The sequence below is a fragment of the Catharus ustulatus genome, chromosome 3 (assembly GCF_009819885.2).
Source record: "Catharus ustulatus isolate bCatUst1 chromosome 3, bCatUst1.pri.v2, whole genome shotgun sequence".
Classification (NCBI taxonomy): Eukaryota; Metazoa; Chordata; class Aves; order Passeriformes; family Turdidae; genus Catharus; species Catharus ustulatus.
Genome location: NC_046223.1, coordinates 58489877 through 58509506, shown reverse-complemented (window position 1 = coordinate 58509506; position 19630 = coordinate 58489877). Strand labels below are relative to the sequence as shown.

Genomic DNA, 19630 nt, shown 5'->3' with positions numbered 1-19630 from the left:
ACCTACAGAATATTGCTGGTATGTTTTTGAGTGTACCGGGTACTGGAATTGGGGTTTCATAACGCAAATCAATTTTAGCATCTTTTCTCAACACCGAGCATTTTAATAGAAGAGAAAGTTTGTAGTAATTTATAAATTATTTTTTATTTTAAAAATTAGTGTGGCTTTGTTAGGTGCCTACATTCAGGAGATTTGCATCATTCTTTGCTCAGGCTGAGAACACTCTTTTCATGTATTTTATGAAGTAAGCATGAAGAATTTGAGTAATGAAAATGACTCCTTGAAATTATTTAGAATTAAAAATCCCAAGTTATCCCTTTCTAAATTATTTCCTGTCAAGGAAAAAGAAACATGAAATTCTTTTGAGAACTCTACTTTTAAATACTAACAAGGGTAAAGCATTTTAAAGCGTGTGCATTGTGTAATAACGTAGTTTTTTCTCAGTCAAATGGCTTGAAGAGTCGTATTGCATTTGTTCTTTTTACATGACATTTCTGCTTTTCTTCATACTTCTTTTTTTTTTTTCGTTTTTGTTGTAACTCTTGTTACAGTTCATCAGAATAAAGTGCATTTTTTTAGGGGCAAATAACTCCATAGAGCTGCGGTGAGATAGAGCTGTATAAGCACTCTCTCCCCATCACCAAGGGTGCAGAGGCAGCTGCAGTGTAACTCCCGAACCAGCTGTGGCACTGCAGGACTAGCGATGGGGAAGCGTGCTCGAGCACATGTTCAGGGAAGTTAGGACAGATTTTCACAATCGTTTAATCCTGCATCTGCACGCCGCTCCAATAATAGGACGGATTAGGCTGTAGTCGAATGCTGGACAAATCCACGATGATGTTTTTGTTCAAATTTGCGTTGGGTAGTAAAACATGTGCCACGTTTCCTCCGGGTTTATTTGCCGGTACAAATTGAACCCATCAAAAACACTTCACAGATTGGGACTGTAGAATGAGGTTACCCTGGAGCAGCGTGAGCCACGCCGGCAAAACCCTCTGCTTGGGGGCTTCTGTGTCCTCGGCAGCAGCAGTGAAACGGTACCAGGCACACAGGGACATGGACAAAAAAAAATAGAACTATCCCTAGCTTCTTCATTTTCTCCTGTGGAAAACGTGATTAAGTCAGCCTGCCTGAGAAAGATTAAGTACTTGTTGACTTTTGACTACAGAAACGGTGCGCGATGGCACTGTGCCCAGAGGCTGATAAAAGCTCACAGGGTCGTCAGAGAAAATGATGTGCAGCCCCCATACACCTGCAGGTCTGACTTGCTTTTACTGCAGCTTTCAGTTCCTCTGTTCCCATGTTTATCCCCATTATTTGGATGAAAGGTGAGGTGGAAGAGGAGGGGCAGCTCAGCAGCCATCAAGGAAGGCTGCTTTTGGGGGGATGATCCTGTGGCAGGTTCTAGGGGGAGAAGGAAAGCCTGTCTGGCTGACAGGAGCCGCCGCTCAAGTGCCCTCTGCTCCGCCCGCCTCTTCTGACTTTTTTTTTTTTTTGAGGGAAAACATGAGCCATTTTTCCCAGGTAAATGTTTATTTGAAGTGAAAACAAACAAGCAAACCCAACAAACCCGGCGTCTCTATGAGCTTTCCCTGGTGGTGACTGTCCGCTCGTAGCTGCCGGGCGATGTCCCCGTCCCTGCCCGGGCCCCGCTCCGTCCCTGCCCGGGCCCCGCTCCGTCCCTGCCTGGACGCGTTGCCAGGGGCGCGGCTGTGCCAGGAGCGGCTCCAGGGCTGGCGGGGCAGCGCCGGAACTGCGGTAACCAAGGGACGGGGCAGAAAGGGCTAGGGGGCTGCTTCGGGTAGGGATTGGGGTGTTCTGGCAGTTCCCCTGTTAGGGAACAAGCCCCGATTTTGGAAATATGCCCCCTTTCCCTCCCCCTTCTCTGTCGGTGTTGCTGTAGAGGCTGACACAGGATGGCTGTAACCCCCTCTTTGCAAATCATTTTTGCAATATCCAATTTAATCTCGCCTTTAAACACTCCCCCAAAAAACCCAAAATCCCCAAAAAACCAACCAACCAAAATAAAAACCAACCAACCAAGCCCCAAAACAAACAAAAACCCAAGCCCAAAGCAGAGCTCCTGCAGGTGCAGAGCTGTACCCGGAGGTCCGTGCCTGGTGCACTTGAAGCCCCATGAAGTTCAGCTGATCATTATAGCTTATCTTTGCAAGTTCAAGGCCAGAAAGATTTTCTTTACTAAGTGCTGCAGAAGGGAGTAGCTTTCACAGAGCAGGAATTTATAGTTATCTAAGAATTTCTTCTTAGCATCTTTTCCTCCTTTGAAACTAGTTTGCTGGCTTTGATGTGAATTTAAGGGAGACACTAGAGGATATTGCTTAGCAGGACCAAACCCTTGTACTAAAGATATAATAGGAACCTTGTAACAGTTTTGTGTTCCAAAGGATAAAAAAATTAATTTGTATGAGCAGTTCATTGTCTCCTGAATAGTTGAACATCAATTTTGTAATGCAGCTGTACTGGTCTGAGACAAAGAAATACAGAATTTTGGTAGTTTGTGGCAGCAAAACCAATTGCTATTATATTACATACAATTGCTTTGACTCAATTACAAACTTTTTTTCTAGCGCTGCTTAGTTGACAGCAACCTGCTCCACATTTTAACCAACCTGAAGTTAAATAGTTTGCGAATGTTGATTTTGGGACTTGAAAACACGCTAGAAATTACATGCTTCTAAAATGAAAGTTGCAACTGGTAAATCAGACTACAGCACTAATGAGTTTTTAGCTGTGTATAGACACCAATATACTCAAGTATTTCTAAAATATTTGCATTTTGTTGGCTGCAGTAAAGTATAGTAGGCATAGGAAAATTGCAGCTGTTGGCATTGCATGATGGTCTGTTTTTTAAATCTATCATTTAAGTGGTTCTGTTACAGAAGTTGTTTAACTCTATTTAGCACTGATGAAGTAAAAACAGTAGAAAAGATTGCACAAATCCCTGCATGAGCACTTAATTTTTCTTTATCAATTACCCTTTTTATTGTTTAGGGAATAAACAGCAGCTCCTTGTTTATTATTTTGGAAAAACTGTGAGAGAAAGTTTCAGGGGAGCTCCAAATTTCTTAATTTGTCCATACAGACAAAGGATGAACTCAACCAGAAAGCATGTTAAGTAATGTTTAGAGTAGGTGATTTGTCTCTCTAATTGCCTTCTGATGACTGCTGTCTTTCATCACATTAAATGCATTTATAATATTTAGATGCAAAGTCACCTCATACTAAGAGAAAAACAAAAGAGGAAAATGCTTTAACTGCTTATTGTAGTAGTAGCAGTGGGTAAGATTAAAATTTTGCTTGTAATGAAGCTTTTATTTGGGTCCATTAATCAAGCTTGAAATTGGCCTCTTCAGCAGATAAACAGCAGGAGTGATTTTTGTCTTTTCAGTAATACCTTTCAGTGATTACTGCAAAGGGAGGAGGGTAGAGCTGAGCAGTACCCTTCTGAAAGGAATTTAGAAAATCTCTTTGGTAATTTATTTGAGCTGCTGAGAACACTTAAGTTAGTTTTACATGTTTCTGAAACATCACACTAATGCAGAAAAACTCCATAGATATATAATAATAACCAAAAAAAGCACTGCAAGCAGTGAGTTGGGCCTAGTTACAAGAAGGAATCAGCAAGGGGAAAGAGGACTTTACTGAGTGGATAGGGATCAAAAGTATTTGGGTGTTTCTGGCACTTTATAATGTGCAAGAGCAAGTGACAGAACTTAAATAGTTGTGAAATATTACTTGCAAATTTTGATTTATGTTAATATGTAGTTATCAATACATTTTGAGATCCTTGACAGGCAAACTGGGGAAAGTATTATCTGTAAATAAGACCCAAAATATGCATATAAGATGGTTAATTTGTGAACCCTTTTTTTCCCCACCCACTGAAGTGACTCCAATCGGGGAGTCAGCCTATTCCAACTAACCAGTGACAGGACAAGAGGACACAGTCTTAAACTCTGCCAGGGAAGGTTTTAGGTTGGGCATCAGGAGGAATTTCTTTACAGAAAGGTTGATTAGACATTGGAATGGACTGCCCAGGGAGGTGGTGAAGTCACCATCCGTGGAAGTATTTAAGGAAAGACTGGATGTGACACTCAGTGCTGTGATCTGTTTGACATGGTGGTGTTTGGTCATAGGTTGGACTTGATGTTCTCAGGAGTTCTTTCCAACCTTATCGATTGCGTGATTCATTTTAGTCTGTTTTCGTATGTGTTAACAAAATCTGAGTCACTGTGGAACAGTGTCTGAACCTTCTCGTGCTCATTGTTGTGTTTTCTGAGGTGATGTGAGTGCTGGCTGGCTGGCTGGCTGCTGCTACCAAGAAAAATCTCCAGATTTTTCAATTACCCATTCTTTCTGGTTGAAGCAAATAATAGTGATCATGATAATGATAATAATAATAATAATATATGCTGCAGCATTGTATTTTCAGAAGTTAGAACAATTTTATGCACGCATGAATATTTATTTGTCTGAAGAAAAAAATTGCAGATTTGGGATATCTCATTTTGTTTGATTTCAGAATATGCACACTTATGACACTGGGATTTATAGAAATCATTGAACTGAGTCCAACAACTGTACCAAGTCCTGTGCAAATATGTAGGTAAAAAGGGCCCACTGATTACCTTAACATCTGAGGGGGAAAGAAAAGATGTATTTCAGTTAAGATAGATCCTGTGTTATCACTCAGATCCTTTTAAAATAGATCAGTATAGAAGAAATGCAGGACAAAAGGAGAGGTGAAATAAAAACTTGGAGCACCTGAAAAGCAGTGGCAAAGGAAGCAATCACTGCATGAAGGCTGACTGTGTAGCTGAACTGGTGAATGTATCCCGGACAAGTCAATGGGAAGGTGCCTGTTTTGGTTAGATGTGTGTTTGAATACTGTGGGGACAATCAGAGCTCATAGGCTGCTAGAGAAACTTTCCCATGGTGTTCTGCTTTCATGCCCAACTTTGCTGATGGTAACCTATGATACAGTTTAGTAAAGCATATCTGTGAAAAAACAATGTCATGTGCCATCATATTACAAATCTATTTAATTTTCAACCTTTTTCCCTCTTTCCCCCATTTGTTCCATAGAAGCAAAGGAAGAATGAAGTCAACAAAGATTCGTGAGTCATCATTTTTGGTATGTCAAACCCAATTGTTTAGGTGCTTTGGGAATGGGAAGAGGAAATCCCTGCCCTGAGTACAGTCTACGGCAGTGCATTGACAAGTCGCTCAGGGTGATGATGGGTGCTTAAATGTCTATTGGGGGCTTTCTGTTTAAAAAAAAGATTTTTTTAAAATTATGTGTTTTTGGAAAGGGTCTGGGCTGTGTGCAGGCAATGGCAGTGGTATTTGGAAGCACTGAAATAAGAAACACAGCAGGAAATAAAAGAGAAGCTGCCAAAAGCAGAATGGGAGTGAGTGACTCTAACAGTTGGCTGATTTCAAAGTACATGGATAGGTATAAAACTACTGAATGTTGTTGTAGTTCTGTTGTTTCTGTATCAAATGAAGTTTTCCAACTAAAGGCTGGATTCCAGGGAGATAAAGGCAATTATTTGGTAAAAAAAGTCAAAACAAAAATGGTCAACAATAACAAAAACACTATGTATTGTTGATCTTCTGAAGAACACCTATTGCTAATAAAACTGAAGGTCCAAGTAAATATTTCTCTTAAGTATTGTAAATATAGGCTTAGCTTATATTTAGCATATGAAGTTAGAGGAAGCTTCTTTTTCTTGCAGGTAAGTGGAAAGAGATCAAAAAAGTTAGTAATGTGAGAGAAACACCCAAAACCTAGGTTATTTAGAGCTGATTGAGTGTTAATATATTAAGATTTCTTCTATCTACTCTCTCTAATTCTTTTAACACTTCATTAATTCTATTTTCCTTACAAAAAATCAGTATAGATTACATAGTACTCACAAAACATTAAAAATCTGAGTTTTTCCACAGATAGAGAAGTGCCATGTCTGCATTACAAATCTTTCCCCTATAGTAAAGTCATGCCAATTTAATTGGGTTGTCTGAAAGGTCTGATTAAAGATCAGACTTGTGACTGGCTGATGGCAACTCACAGAAATATAGAAAACTACGAATTTTAGAGCATGCATGTTTCCTGCTATAAGTATGACAATAATACCAACTTTCCTAGTGTTGTGCCACTAGGATTAGTTTTATATTTGCTAAGGCACTGGAGGATCCAGAGATCTGCCTCTGTAAGTCTCATTAAGACTATAGATGAGTTGAACAGTAATTCCCATTGACACTTGACTTCATTTAAACGTCTTTTAAATCCTTCTGGATGTGTAGCTGCATCTTTAACGTGCTCATAATTTAAAAATCTGATTTGTATGAAAAACACAGATTTTGGAAGTTTTAGGTCTAAAGCTGTTACATTGATTATTGCTGCTGAATAGGGACTTCCTTTCTTCAGCTATACTCTGAAATGTATTTAATTCGCCTGTTCTGAGGCATACTCCTTCTTTCTGTGGAGTCATAAGTTGTGGTTCTTTAGGAAAGAAAAGGAAAAAACAGTACTATAGATGTAATAACATATATAACCAGCGTACCCAGTGTTACTGTTTGCAATCTCCATCCATGGTTTTGTAGCCCTGGTGTACTACAGAATTAGAAAAGTACCCTCTACATTAAAGAATTTCATGTGGTTGTACATGTGAAACAAGCGGAGTGAAGCATAAGTAAGACAAAAGCAGTGAGGAGATTGCTTTCCCTCACTCCCTCAGAACTGTGATAAAGTTTTGAGAAAATTAGCAGCCCTTTTATCTCCAAGATTATGTGTTGTGTTTTATGTGGCCCTGAGTTCTCTGCATGTGTCGGTCTGGCTTGATGAGAGTGGCAACTCCTTTGTGGAAGAGCACAGCTGAGTGTCTTTGAAGGAGATGAATGCAATTAAACTTGATGGGTCTAATCCAGTGTCAACTAGCATAGGGAAAAAAGATTAGAGTTGGTGATATTATAGCAACTAATCCAAGGTGATTTATCTTCTGCTGCAGTCTAAACCAGTAGTTTTTCCTTATTCCTCAGGGATTTCTTTATGTGTTGCATGATAAATACTTATTTTACTTGTTGTTCATGTATCTGGAAAGCTCTTCAGTTTTTTTTTCCCCTATTTGGAATTGGTGGGGGCTGAACTTCTAATATTTCTTGGCCTGGAAATTGATGCTGATGTAGAAAAGCATGAAGAGAAGATATCTCTGTCTCCACTGCAATACCTTTTTCCAACACCAATCATTATCTCGGGGTGGCATGCATTTTGTAATTCATACCCAAATGTACCAGGATTGCAGTTTTGTTTCAGTCCTGTATGAGAGCTGATGGAGAACAAATCTCATGTTCCGTTCTCTGCCAAGTGTGCTCCCAACATAACCTAAACTTAGTTCTGTTTTGAAGAGGTTACATTTAATCATTCTTAGTTACTATCGATTGAAAAAAGAAAAAAATGAGTTCTGTCTAATGAAACTTTACCAGGACTTCGGGTTTGACTTTTCATCTTGAAAGACTTTGGTAATAAAGGCCAAGAAATCCAGCACATTCCTGCTCTACTGCAGAAGAGCAGAACACCACAAAAAGGAGAAAGCCTACTATCTAAATCCAAAGGGCACAGCTAAAAGGGTTGTACAAATGGTGTGAAGGAGACTGTACTAGAAAGACAGAGGCAGTGCTTGCCATGGAATCAGGACTTGAAAAAGAATGAAAAGAAGTCATTATGGTTATGGCTGAGGATGAGAAAGCATCAGTCAGGAAGCTGAAGTTGTGTCCAAGTGATCAAGTTCAAAAGGACCTCTAACCTTGAAAGGTTAGAAGTAAAAAAGCAAATGGCAAGCCAAAAAGTGACTGGAGGAGCAGATACAAATGTCTGAGTAGGCATGGACTCTTCAACCTGGTAGAGAGTCTGTGGAGGTGAGATATGATAGAAATCTGAAAAATCATGAGTGGCACAGAGAAGATGGATAGCCATTGCTTTTGTTCAACATTTCTTCTGAACGAAAAATGAGAGGATGTGCAGTATAACTGCAGTCTAAAAACCAAAGTGATTCTTTGCATAAGAGACCCCTGAGGACTCCCTTTGGGTTAAAGTTTATACAGGTTGAAAGAGTGACTGGATAAATTTGTAGAAAAGGGACATTTGAATGTTACTAAATATGTAGAAACTGCTGAAATAGCCAGAGCTGAAAACAATGGGAGGTCATGGGATTGTTGAGGGGGACTATCTTACTTTAGCACTGGTGTTGGTGGCTGAATTTGGAGATGGAAGTGGTGACTTGTAGAAAAGTGACTGTTTAACCTATTTTTCAGTATGTGTGTGTTACTCTGGGAATAATACTCTGGAATATTTGGAGTAATGCCCCTGAGCAGCTAAATCAAACAAAAAAGCACTGAAGCAAAAATGTTCAAAAAATGTGATGTCTAATGGTTTTGCCGTCATTCTGTCTTCACAGGAATCTCATGAACACCTTCTTTTGGATATTCCTGTCACTAGAGAGCAGATGAATCATTATCGAGCTGCAGCTGAAACTGCTCAAAGTGAACTTGCAGCACTTTCAGTGAAGTATGACTGTGCCCAGTCAGAGGTACATCTAAAAATAATTTCAAATCCTTCTCCAAACATGAGGATATTTTGTAGTAACCTTATGTAGAGAATAGAAAGCTTGCAGAAAGTCCAAAATTTGCTCTTGCTTTAGAACTTTTGGGTTTTTCTTTTTAGAATGTCTGTGTGATTTTTACTTTTCTTCCTTCTGTAATAAAAAACTGATTATAAGTTTGTGTTTGGACGATTTGAAGGAGTGCAGCTTTCTGTCATCATCAAAGTGCAGTATTTTTATGTTAAACCTGAAATTAATTTAATTGTGGCTGTATAAACGTTCAGATATATATCCTCCTCTTCTTCCTGGCAAGTTAAGATCTAGCTGCTCATCTTTACTAATTTCTCTCTTTTATTCAAGCTTTTTATTCAAGACATTGTGTTTGTGCTAAGGTTGAGGTTCCTTGTAGCTAGAGAGGCTGCAGAACATATACGCATACTTTTTCTACTCTTCCTGCTGTGTAGGTGGTGTTTCTCAGGAGAGGATTTATTATAGCATAATTTTTAGAGCTGCCTTATTTCCACAAGTATTTTTTTTTAACATATAACTGGTTAAAGTTGATTTGATTGAAGTCAGCAATGTGGGCAGTGGTCAGTTTTAAAGTGGAGTAAAATTTGCCTTTGGAAGACATGAAATGCTTACATTTGTTCACATATGGAGCTACAGGCATAAATGTGCATTGGCTGAAGTTTAATTTGATCAGTTGATCCTGAAGTTACTGCAGGGTTCCCCTACACTTAAAATTTATCCAGAACTGGTACTTAAAATTTAAATTTTAAGAAGCCATACAGAATCTAATGTTCTCATACAAAGAATTTATTACTGGAAATGTTGAATGACTTTATTGCCAGAACATCTGACTGATTTATAGTTTTTTCAAGGCAGTGCTTGCAAAAGCATAGTCAAAAAAGCAGCTGTTCATGCTCTTGTTAATAAAGACCTTCATGACCTAGCTGAGGTCAGAGCCTTGTTCTGCTGAGTGCTCTGTAAAACGCATGATACGGGATTATTCTTGCTTTTTCTGCTGTTGGAACTGACCACAAAGACAATGGACAAACAAAAAAATATCACATGGGGAGTTGAACCACAGGGAAATGTTAAGGTTATGAACATTCTAAGATACCATAGTTTGGTCCAGCTGCCAAGCAAAGCAATGCTATTGTTCCTTCAGCTACTCATTTCCTTCCCCACGCTGCCCCACCCCTTGTGCCGGCACAGGCGCATGTGTAGTTTTTACCTGTTGTGTCAATGCAATTGAAAAATTATTCCTTTCCAAGTTGCTCTTTAACCAGATCAGTTTCCCAATCTTATTTCACCTTGTAGCCATATAAATATTTCTTCTAGCGTGAAGAGGAGGGTGAAGTATGGAAATGCAGCCCATGAACCCAAACAAAAGCCAAGCTGCTTTTTTTGAACTCAGTGCTGCTCCAGAGTCTCTGATAAACCAGTGCTTGCATGTGAAGCACAAGCTTGTTGAAGGCTATGCTGCTGCTGCTGCTGCTGCAAGGGTGATCCTCCTTCCTGATTTCTCAGCATTAGCTTTTGCTCTGTGATTCTCCCTCTTCTCTGTGAGAGAAGAAGTGAACCATTTTCTATCAGTTGTTATTTGTTTGTGGAGGAGACAGACAAACACAGAGCTGGTGTGAGGGAGAGGACAGGCGTACGTGGCTGGAAAGAGGACAAGCAGGACCTCCCTTTTCCAAGGCAGTTGCTGCTCTGTTGGCTCACTGGCCTCTCAAATTTTTCTGAGTATCTTGGGTTTGGTCATACTGAAAGACTCCAATAGAGACGTGATTTTCCCATTGTCCTGGATTAGTTTAATGTCTTCAATTTTTTTGCCTTAAAATGTTTGCCACAATTTAGAAGTTCTGTCACTGACCATAAAGAGCAGTTAACTTGGCTAAATTATTTGCCTCTAAATTTTATGTTATAGGACAGAAGTGCTTCAGATTCCATTTTGCTGCTTTTATTTGGAATTAACTGGAATGCTGAAATATGCCTTAATATATTTTGAGACAAAAAAGTCCACTTTAAATTACTTGTTCTTAATAACAAAAAAACACATTAAAATTTTGTTTGCCTGGTGAGTCTCCCTCAAGTGCAATCTCCTAGAGAAGCTAGGAGAAGTAATTCAGAAGAATTACTAGCAGCAGTAATTCAATGGAAAATAGTATTTTTAATAAAAAGAGGAAAATCTGCTGAACTCCATGAACTCTTGGAAAGCTCTAACATCATCCCTGTAAGAGTTCTTTAACATTCGAGGGAGATTTTCCCTCCTCCTACCCTTCCTTAAAAGGCTCTGTTGCTGTTTCTGTGTAAATACAGCTATATTTAATTGGATTATCATACCCAAAAATAACTATTTGCACTAGATGAGAAGAGGATGCCTACCACACAATGCTCCAAAAATTTACTTGCTTCTGAACATGCCTCAAACCATCAGAAGGCTCCACACTCATACAGCAGGATACTTTCTGTTACAACTCCCTGCAGCTCTAGATTATCTGTGGAATTGAGCACCAGATTTGGAAGCAGGCAGACAGCAGGCAAAAAAGAGGGAATAGTGATGTTAATAACTTTGCTGTAATGTAGATACATAGGAGACATGAGCTAAGGTTGTGCAGCAGAACTTAAGTTAGACTTTTCCTAAATTCTGAATTAGTAAATAAACTTATCTTCCTGTAAGATGTTATCTTGAATAGTTGTTAAATTGAAAAGTTACCCAACAGTAGCTTTTTGTTTTCACAAACTTCTTCCATTGCTTTTTCCTAGTTGAAAGAAAGTAAAGTTGTGTCCCTCTACTCAGTCTTGTAGTGATGGAAACGTGTTTCTTGTCATTTCTAGGATTGTAATACAGTCATGTTTTCAGGCTGGGAAAACTATTCTTTATTCATTTTCTCCTTTTCTATAGCTTCTTAAACTCAGGTCGAGCATGATCTCTAAAGAAGCTGCTTTTCAAGAGCTGAAGGCTGAAGCTGAAAGCTATAAGGAAAACAATGCTAGACTGATGTCTCGCCTCCTGTCTTTGCAAACACGAATCCAGGAGATGGAAGAAGAGCTGTGTGTGCTTACTGCTTCTAAAAACCAGGCTGAGCTGACAGCTCAGGTGGCATATAAGGAAAATTCAGAGCTGAAGGAAGAGCTTCATGAGAAAAGTGCCAAACTTAAGTAAGAGTCCCGAGATAAGAAACAGCTATTTTGGTGGTGATGACAGAATGGTACAGTTGTCAATATAGAAAAATAAGTTGGTGGATAGACTTTATTGCAGTTCTGAATTGTTACAGTGCCTGAGTCGGTGGAAAGTGTTGAAATTTGAGTTTTGTTTTGAGTTGTTAGTCCAAACATGGAGGTTTGAATGTTTTGTGCTTTGAAGGTGAAATGCATTAAACTTATAAAAGATAGTATCCTTTAACTGTACTGTTTTTAGCATAGGGTATCAGAGCACTGATCTGCCAGTTCTACATAATTGCTCAGTTTCAGGTCTGTAGGATGGAGAAATTGATTGGTATGAAAATATTCTTAAATTCCAAAATCAGTGTCAGACGTATTAATAGATACCAAGACTTTTATAATGGGTTTTTCTGCCCATTATCAGGCTGATATTTGTGACTCTATCAATACTGTCTACTCAAGAGCAAGGTGAGTGTTTACCAGATATCTGTATTTCCCAAATCAGTATTTTACACAGCTCTGCCAGGTTTTATGCATTAAAAGTGAATAATTAAGTAACTTTATAACTTAGAGAAAAAACACTGCAGTCCACTTGTTTATTACCAGCTGATTTGCCAAAAGCCCTGCCTGGAGAGTGCAGTCTTGTATAATGGCTGTTAAGATTCTTTAAAATGCTATTTCTGGTAGGAAAAAAAAAGGGGAAGAGGAAAGAAAAACCTCCTATCCTGTTTGCTTGCCTAACTCACTGGGAAAAAACTTCTGGAGTAATGTGTTTCATACTCACCTGCCATTATAGTGATACAATCAATTTTATCTCTGCTGTCACTCCCAGAGGAGTCCTGGCTGCTCTCTTTGGTGTACAACACCTGTGTAATCAGTTCTGTTTGTGTGGATGTGTGGTGATCAGGACCAGAGGACTGCTCCAAGAGGGAAGTGAGCAAAATAAAAAGCTCCCTTTCCACTTCTACAAATCCCAACTCTGGTTCACTGCGCACCTGGCACGTGCCACTGGACTTCCAGCAAAAGGGAAGTGATACTGGGATAGTGAAACTGCTCATTTGCAAGGAGCAAACATGTTGGATTGCCCATGAATGTTCAGTGTCTGCTTGCAAAGCTTTTTGCTGTCCTCAACCAATGGTTACATGTGTCACTTCATACTAACCAATGTGTTGACTCAGTGAACTTCAGTCACTTATTCTAGCCACCCCGGTAGCACTTGGCCCATGACTAGTCCTAATTAGGTGTTCAAAAAGATTTTCACTGAAAACCACTAATGAAAGGGGAGAGCAAGCCAGCACTCATGAAGTGGGTATTTACATTCTGTACCTTGGGGATGTAGTAAGAAATGTTTGGTGAATTCTATGATTGGCTTCCAGGATGTGCACCTCTCCTATTGAAAATGGTGCTTTTCTACTCGACATGTCTATTGCCATGGTATTTTTAGAGTGTGAACTGTCAAAAGCTTTTTTCTTCTTCTTTTTCCTTTCCTTCTTTTGGCTCATTAGTTCTGAAGAGCTAGCAAAACTGTGAAAAAGCTATGTTCTACTTTCTTGTACCTGACTGTCTATTTTCTAGGTGCTCACACCCTACTGCTGGTAATTAGATTATTTGTGAAGTTATCAAGTGAGTGCTTTGTACTTCAGATTTCTTGATTTCTTTCAGGCATGGTTTTGTGAGTGGATACCTCAATTTTTAGAGCCACAGAACAGTTGTGGGGTGGTCAATCTTATATAATATTCTGACATATAGCATGCACATATGGCATGTCTGAGCCTAATACCTTTTCACTTCTGTCATATCCCTCCTCACAACAACAGTTTAGCAATCATCTCATGGTTTAGTTTTGTTGGGGCTACAGAGGAAAGGAAGGTGCCCAGAGGTGAGGAAGCTGTGAGGGTGCTTTTGTTCTGAGGGACAGTGTCTGCTTCAAAAGGCAGAGCTCTTTTGGCTCATGGTGTGTGCTGTGCAGTTGTACGTGGAACTGCCCTCACAGTGCCCAGAGCAGTAATGAATGTTCTCCATTCCTCTCTGTTATTATGCCACTCTCTTTCACTTTGCAGCATTTTCAGCAGCTGTGCTGATCTCTCTCCTACGGTTATGTATTAAATCTTTTCATGGACTGTTTTGCTTACTGATTTATAAGTATTCAGTGTGCTGTGTTTGCACTCACTGTGCACCTCCTGCTGGAGTCTCAGGCGGCTCTGTGGCTATGGAATTATGCCCTGTTTGATTGCCAGCCTAGAGAGAAAAAATCAGATATGGAAAAGAATGAGTCCAGCAATAACTACCGTGCCCACCTTGAAAACAGAATAGTGCTATGCTCTGATAGGCAAATGAGTTTCAATAAAATATTTGCTCTAGACACGCATTTGGTTACACCTCAGGTCTTGATTTATTATAGAGTGAAGAACTTGCTTTAGAAAGAACTTTGTTTTTCAAATGGAAGCACAATAGCTTGTCTTGCAAATTTACCACTACCAAATCTACCATGTCTTGCACTCTGCCACTGAGTACCTCACCCATGGGTGTTACTAAGAGGTGTTGGAGTTGACATTTGGATTACACTAGTGTAGTTTTGAGCTCTGGTTGGTTGGCCGGTTTTGCTAACCTGTTTCTTTGTAGTTTTTCATAAGTTATGTGTGTTTCACCATTAAAAACAAGATTTTTTTCTGTTTCCTGCCGAATCACACTTGTTTTCTGGACCCATCCTTGCCCCTGGCAAGAGAAGGAATGTACAGTAAATTCACGAATACAAGCTGCACTGAGTATAAGCCGCATGGCCGGGTGTTGGCAAATATTCTGTTTTTTGTCCATAAATAAGCCGCACCCGAGTATAAGCCGCTCTGTCGTTCGCAGTGAGGACCTGCGTGCAACAAAGTTGCCAAATAGTAACAGAACGGCGGCAGGGCGGGGTTTACTGGCTGGGCTTGGGCTGTGAGGACTCGGGGCTGCCGACAGGGCTGGGTGGCCCAGCCCGGCGCTGCCACTCGGTGGCAGGGGGGGCACAGAGCCCGCCGGCACCTGCGGCGGCGATGGGAGCCGGGGATGTAGCCTGCCTGCTCCTGCGGCGGTGGCACGCGGGGACGGGAGCACCCCGAGCCACGGGGCCAAGCAGGAGAGAGCCCCTGCTTCCCCCAAGCTGCAAGGCTAAGCAGGAGAGAGCTGCCCCGCCTTCCCCCCCGAGCTGCAGGGCTAAGCAGGAGAGAGCTGCCCCGCCTTGCCCACCCCGTGTGCTGCCTGCACAGAGCAGCTCCACCCGCCGCGAAACAAAGTAACCAGTTTGTAACAACCATGTAAATACCGGGTTTTACTGGCAGGAGCTCGACTTTGCAGTTTGCACTGACTTGGTTTGCACTCCCAGGGTTGAAAATGTCAGAAAATTATTCACATATTGGCCGCACCTGAATATTAGCCGCTTTCACGGTATGAGAGCAAAATTTTGGTCAAAACAGTGCGGCTTGTATTCATGAAATTACTGTAACCACATTTTACTAATGAGTTAACTCACTGTTAGTTTATTTGGTTGGTTGTTCTTGTACATTACAAACTGACACCTGCTCTTAAAGCTGGAAACACATTTCATTTGGGATATGCATCTGCAAGATGGGCACCTGTTGAGTGGTGAAATTGCTGACAGAAAGCTCCCTTTTCTTCATATCTTTGATAGCCCCTAGATGCTGTCTTTTTAAATGCATCCCTTTCATGAGTAGTGCTTCAGAATACTGTACAACAAAGTGTGTCTCCCATCTCTGCTTTTGCTGATAAACTTCCCGTCACAGGTACTCTGGGTGTCTTACACTTCCATTGGTCCAGAAAGGCTTCTCTTTACTTAAAATTTGTTAATCATCTCTGTCAGCTTCTTCAGAGAGGGGATGTGAAGTGCTTTTCACATATTTTTGCTAAGAGTTGATCACTCTTTCCCCTTCACTTTTTCTAAACTTTTGCTTGCACTTTCCACTTGTAGTATCTTGAGGGCACTATTTATTCATGTCACTTAGTTCTTGTGTTTTGTTCAAATTTTGTACTGAGAATAAGATTGGGATAATAGATTTTTTAAAGTGTTAATCAAAAGCAAAGATTAAGAAATGCTTACACATAAGGCAACAGCAAAAGTTATATGTATTAAATAACAGATATGGAGAATTAAATGCAACTTTTAAAATTAATTTGGTGGTATGCAGAAACTAGCAATAGTCTCGGGACAATGTGTTTTACCTAGAATTATTTTTCAGGGAACTTTCATCCTGATGTGTATATTTTTTTCTGTCTGATTAGTAAACATTTGAATGAATGTGAAGAAAACGTGACTCAGGCTTCTAAAATCAGCCAAAACTATGAAGAGCTCCTTACACATCTTTCTGGATTCTTGGACATAGACATCAGAGAAAAAGAGAAACCACAGGAACATTTAGCATCAAAGGTGATTGTGTAGGCAAATGTTTCTCTACAGCAATTTACTAGAAAAATATTTAGGTGTCACAGTAGTAAAGCAAATTATAGAGATCTTCATATTTAATTATGATTTGCAGACAATGCTGTCATTTAACGACAGTTTTTTTTTCATACTGGGCTAATTTTCAAATGTGCTGAACACCAATAGGCCTCAGTGAACTTGGTCTGCTCTTATCTGCATAAGTAATTTATCAGCATGTAGTTCCCACATACAGCCCTGATAGGATACTTGGTTAAAAGCTTTCCTTAAAACATTAACATGGGGGTCAACAGGTGATGTATAAACTGTAGCATTAGATCTTAACTCTTATCTTGAGCTGACATACCATTAAATACAAACATCTGAAATGGCATTTCCTATAACAACCCTTACTGAGTCCTGCAGTAAAATGCTGTAAATAACTTTGTGTTGTTTCTGAGACTTAATAATAAAAATTTACTATTTCTCTGCGGAATACTTCTGAGGTTCCAAAAACTAAGCTTCAATTTAGGAAAATTGTTTTTATATTCTTTGAACATCTATCAATGCTGCTGAAAGACATTTTATTCTAATTTTATGCTTTTTAACTTATCTTCTGGCTACTCTTTGATCTCTATTTTTGTTCACTTTGGAGCACAATAGGTATTTGGGGAGATTCTATTTCATTATGTTCATGTCATTATAAGATTACAGTCTTAATAAATCAATATTATCTAGGTATGTATCACAGTGAGTGTATGCCCTCATAATATTTTACAATATTGCAAGCACATTGAAATTTTAAGAGATGCTCTAAAAAAATTGTCACACAAGATGCACTCTTGCATGCTTTAATAATTAATAAGGTAATAATTAGAGCTTTAAAAAACATATCTTCATGTCTTTTAACAAGGTAGTAATAAATCTAGTTGAGAAATCTAATTTGTGCTGAAAGCTGTGCCTTAGGAAACTGTAGCAACTATTTTTCCTGGGGTCTTGGCACATCTGTTTAGCTTCTTTTCCACATTATGGTTTTATTTATGACAGAATTGATCTGTTTTAGTCTTAACAAATGTCTTGCCAGTAGAAATCAGGGTGCATTTTTTGCTCAGTCTTTGAATTGCCCACATTCCACTGATGAGGAATAGCACAGCGTACCAAAACAGCCCTAGAATCCTCCTGGAAGGGACTCCTTTTTCCAAGGTGTTGGCTGCTCATAATGGCAGCGCACCAGGTATTTGGCCCTGCCCTTGAATGTTCTTATGAAATATCTGTTACTAACTCAAACCTCTCGTGCTTAAAAAACTTTGAGCATGAATTGCAGCTCTCTTGTTCCAAATGAAAGGCACACATCTTAAAAAGCCAGGCTGGAATGGTTTGCTTTTCTCATGAAGTAGCTGCATGATCTGTTTTCTGACCTGCTTCATGTCAAGCATGGATATGCAGCAGAAATAGCTCTCCACCTGTGTAATACATCGTAAAGTCTGTGTGGGAGTAAATCTGAATCACATTATGCTAGGGTGGGGGTTTATAGATAGAATACGATTCTGTGACTTTAACTGTCTTTCTACTCCTTTCCTAAAGGAACAGTAGAGTGCAGTTATAAGTGTGGCCTTGGGGTGACCAGGAACTCTGAGTCTTTATTGGCATGATTAGGAGCAGGTATACATGTAACTGGGATGGATATTTTTAATTATTAAGAGCTTCTAAGAAGCTACTAACGTTTGATTTATTTCTCAAGGTCTCTGAAATATGTAAAGAAAACATGACACTAAAAGACCAGGTTGCTGCTCTTCAAGAAGATGTGAATGTCCATGAGATTGAGTCTAAAGCTAACAGAGAAACTATCATGAGACTGGTTTCAGAAGTGGCCAAGGAGCAGGAAAAGGCAGCAGGATACTACCAAGACATGGAAAAAATTAGTAAGGTACATAATTGCATGGCTTGTGTGCTTGTCTGGTTTTCAAATGTTTTCTTGAAATTTCAAATTGATTTTCAAAAGGAATTACATGAGAAAAAATGCTTCTGAAAAAATTATGTTGATTAGGATCTTTCCTAAAGAGGAAATGTCCTGAAAAGGACATTTTCCTAAGGTTATTTGCAACTTCTTGAAAGTGAAATATGAAGATTAAACAATAAAATTTTGTAAAATAGATCTGAAGGAGATGTAATGTCTTTCAATGCTATTTACAGATTTCTATTTTTGCTTTCTTAGTATTGTAGCCTTTGTCCTTGCACAATCATGTAAATAAATGAATGTGTATATTGTTAATATCTCAGGCACAAGCAGGCAGTGATGAAAAAATGCTCTTTCAAATAACGTTTTTTTGGTACTGCAAGCTTCCTGAGAATTTTTCTACTCAGTTTTTCAAAAATTCTAATGAGAAATTGAAAGGAATTGATAGGACACTGTTCTTTCTCTTAAGGCACTGGACAGTAAAGTGTCTTGGCTTGCATACACCCTTAGATTATCTTTTCACTGCATTATAAATTTATATTTCACGACCATTGGCTCATACCCAAAAAGTTGTAGGCAGAAGGATGGCTTTTGCAGGAAAGCACTGTTTCACTGTTGGGAAGCCTTGGAGAAAATCTGTGCAGCAGGAAGGATGGTCAGATGAGAAATGTAAGTTAAGTTTTAAGTCAAGTATTCACCAAATTCACCTAGCTATGATTTGTGAAGGAAAAGGATTTAAGGATTGAATCATGCTTAAAGATGATTTAAGGATTGAATTGCTCCAGGAGAACTCCCCATTAAGAGTTCACACATTTCAAAGGACGGATGAACAAAGTGCATTTCTGTAGCAATTTTTCTTACTGCTTTGCACTTTGAGTGATGTCTGTGGAAGGGAAGCAGTTTAATGAAGCCAGAATGAAGATTTCCTGCAGGGAAACTGTGTGGTTAAAGCTGATAGCTGGAACGTGAGAAAATAAGAGAAGAAACTTAGACTGCCAAATATGTGTCTGAGTTGTGTGTGGTTGAGTTTGTAGGAATTTTTAACATAAAGGCAACCTGTGCAAGTGAGTTTTCCGAAGTAATACTGCATTTTCCCCACCCCTGGCATTCCTCTTTTCCTGAAGAAGAGCCACCCACCATACACTTTAAAGGATAGAGTGTTCTGATTCAATTGTAAGCAAAATAGTTAGGAGATGAGAAATAGCTGGCAGCATGCTCTGGAGAAGAAAGAATTTGTTGGGAAGATAAATGTAAGTACCACAAGGGTAATAAATTTTACTTACTGCTGAAAATAGTTCTTACCAAGCTGCATACAATTTTCTGTCTCAATGAAACTGAGAGAGAATCTGCACCAAAAACGTACAGAGAGCCTTTTTGAGAACATTTTGTTTTCATGCTTCACTTCAAACACAGGTGTGTGAGGAAGAGCAGAGTGTAGTTTACTCAGTAAACCAGAATCAGGAGATGTTT

The 19630-nt window shown here is 39.4% G+C and overlaps 1 protein-coding gene across 1 annotated transcript in view; it reads left to right on the top strand.

The window, feature by feature from the left end:
• The first annotated feature begins 1705 nt into the window (after positions 1-1705).
• The window catches only part of CCDC170 (coiled-coil domain containing 170), a 34927-nt gene continuing 17002 nt past the window's right edge, over positions 1706-19630 (top strand). The window contains 6 exon segments of the mRNA XM_033056284.1: positions 1706-1758; positions 5107-5155; positions 8478-8609; positions 11533-11789; positions 16068-16212; positions 17945-18130. Of these exon segments, the coding sequence (XP_032912175.1) occupies positions 5120-5155; positions 8478-8609; positions 11533-11789; positions 16068-16212; positions 17945-18130 (756 nt within the window). The 5' untranslated portion in view covers positions 1706-1758; positions 5107-5119.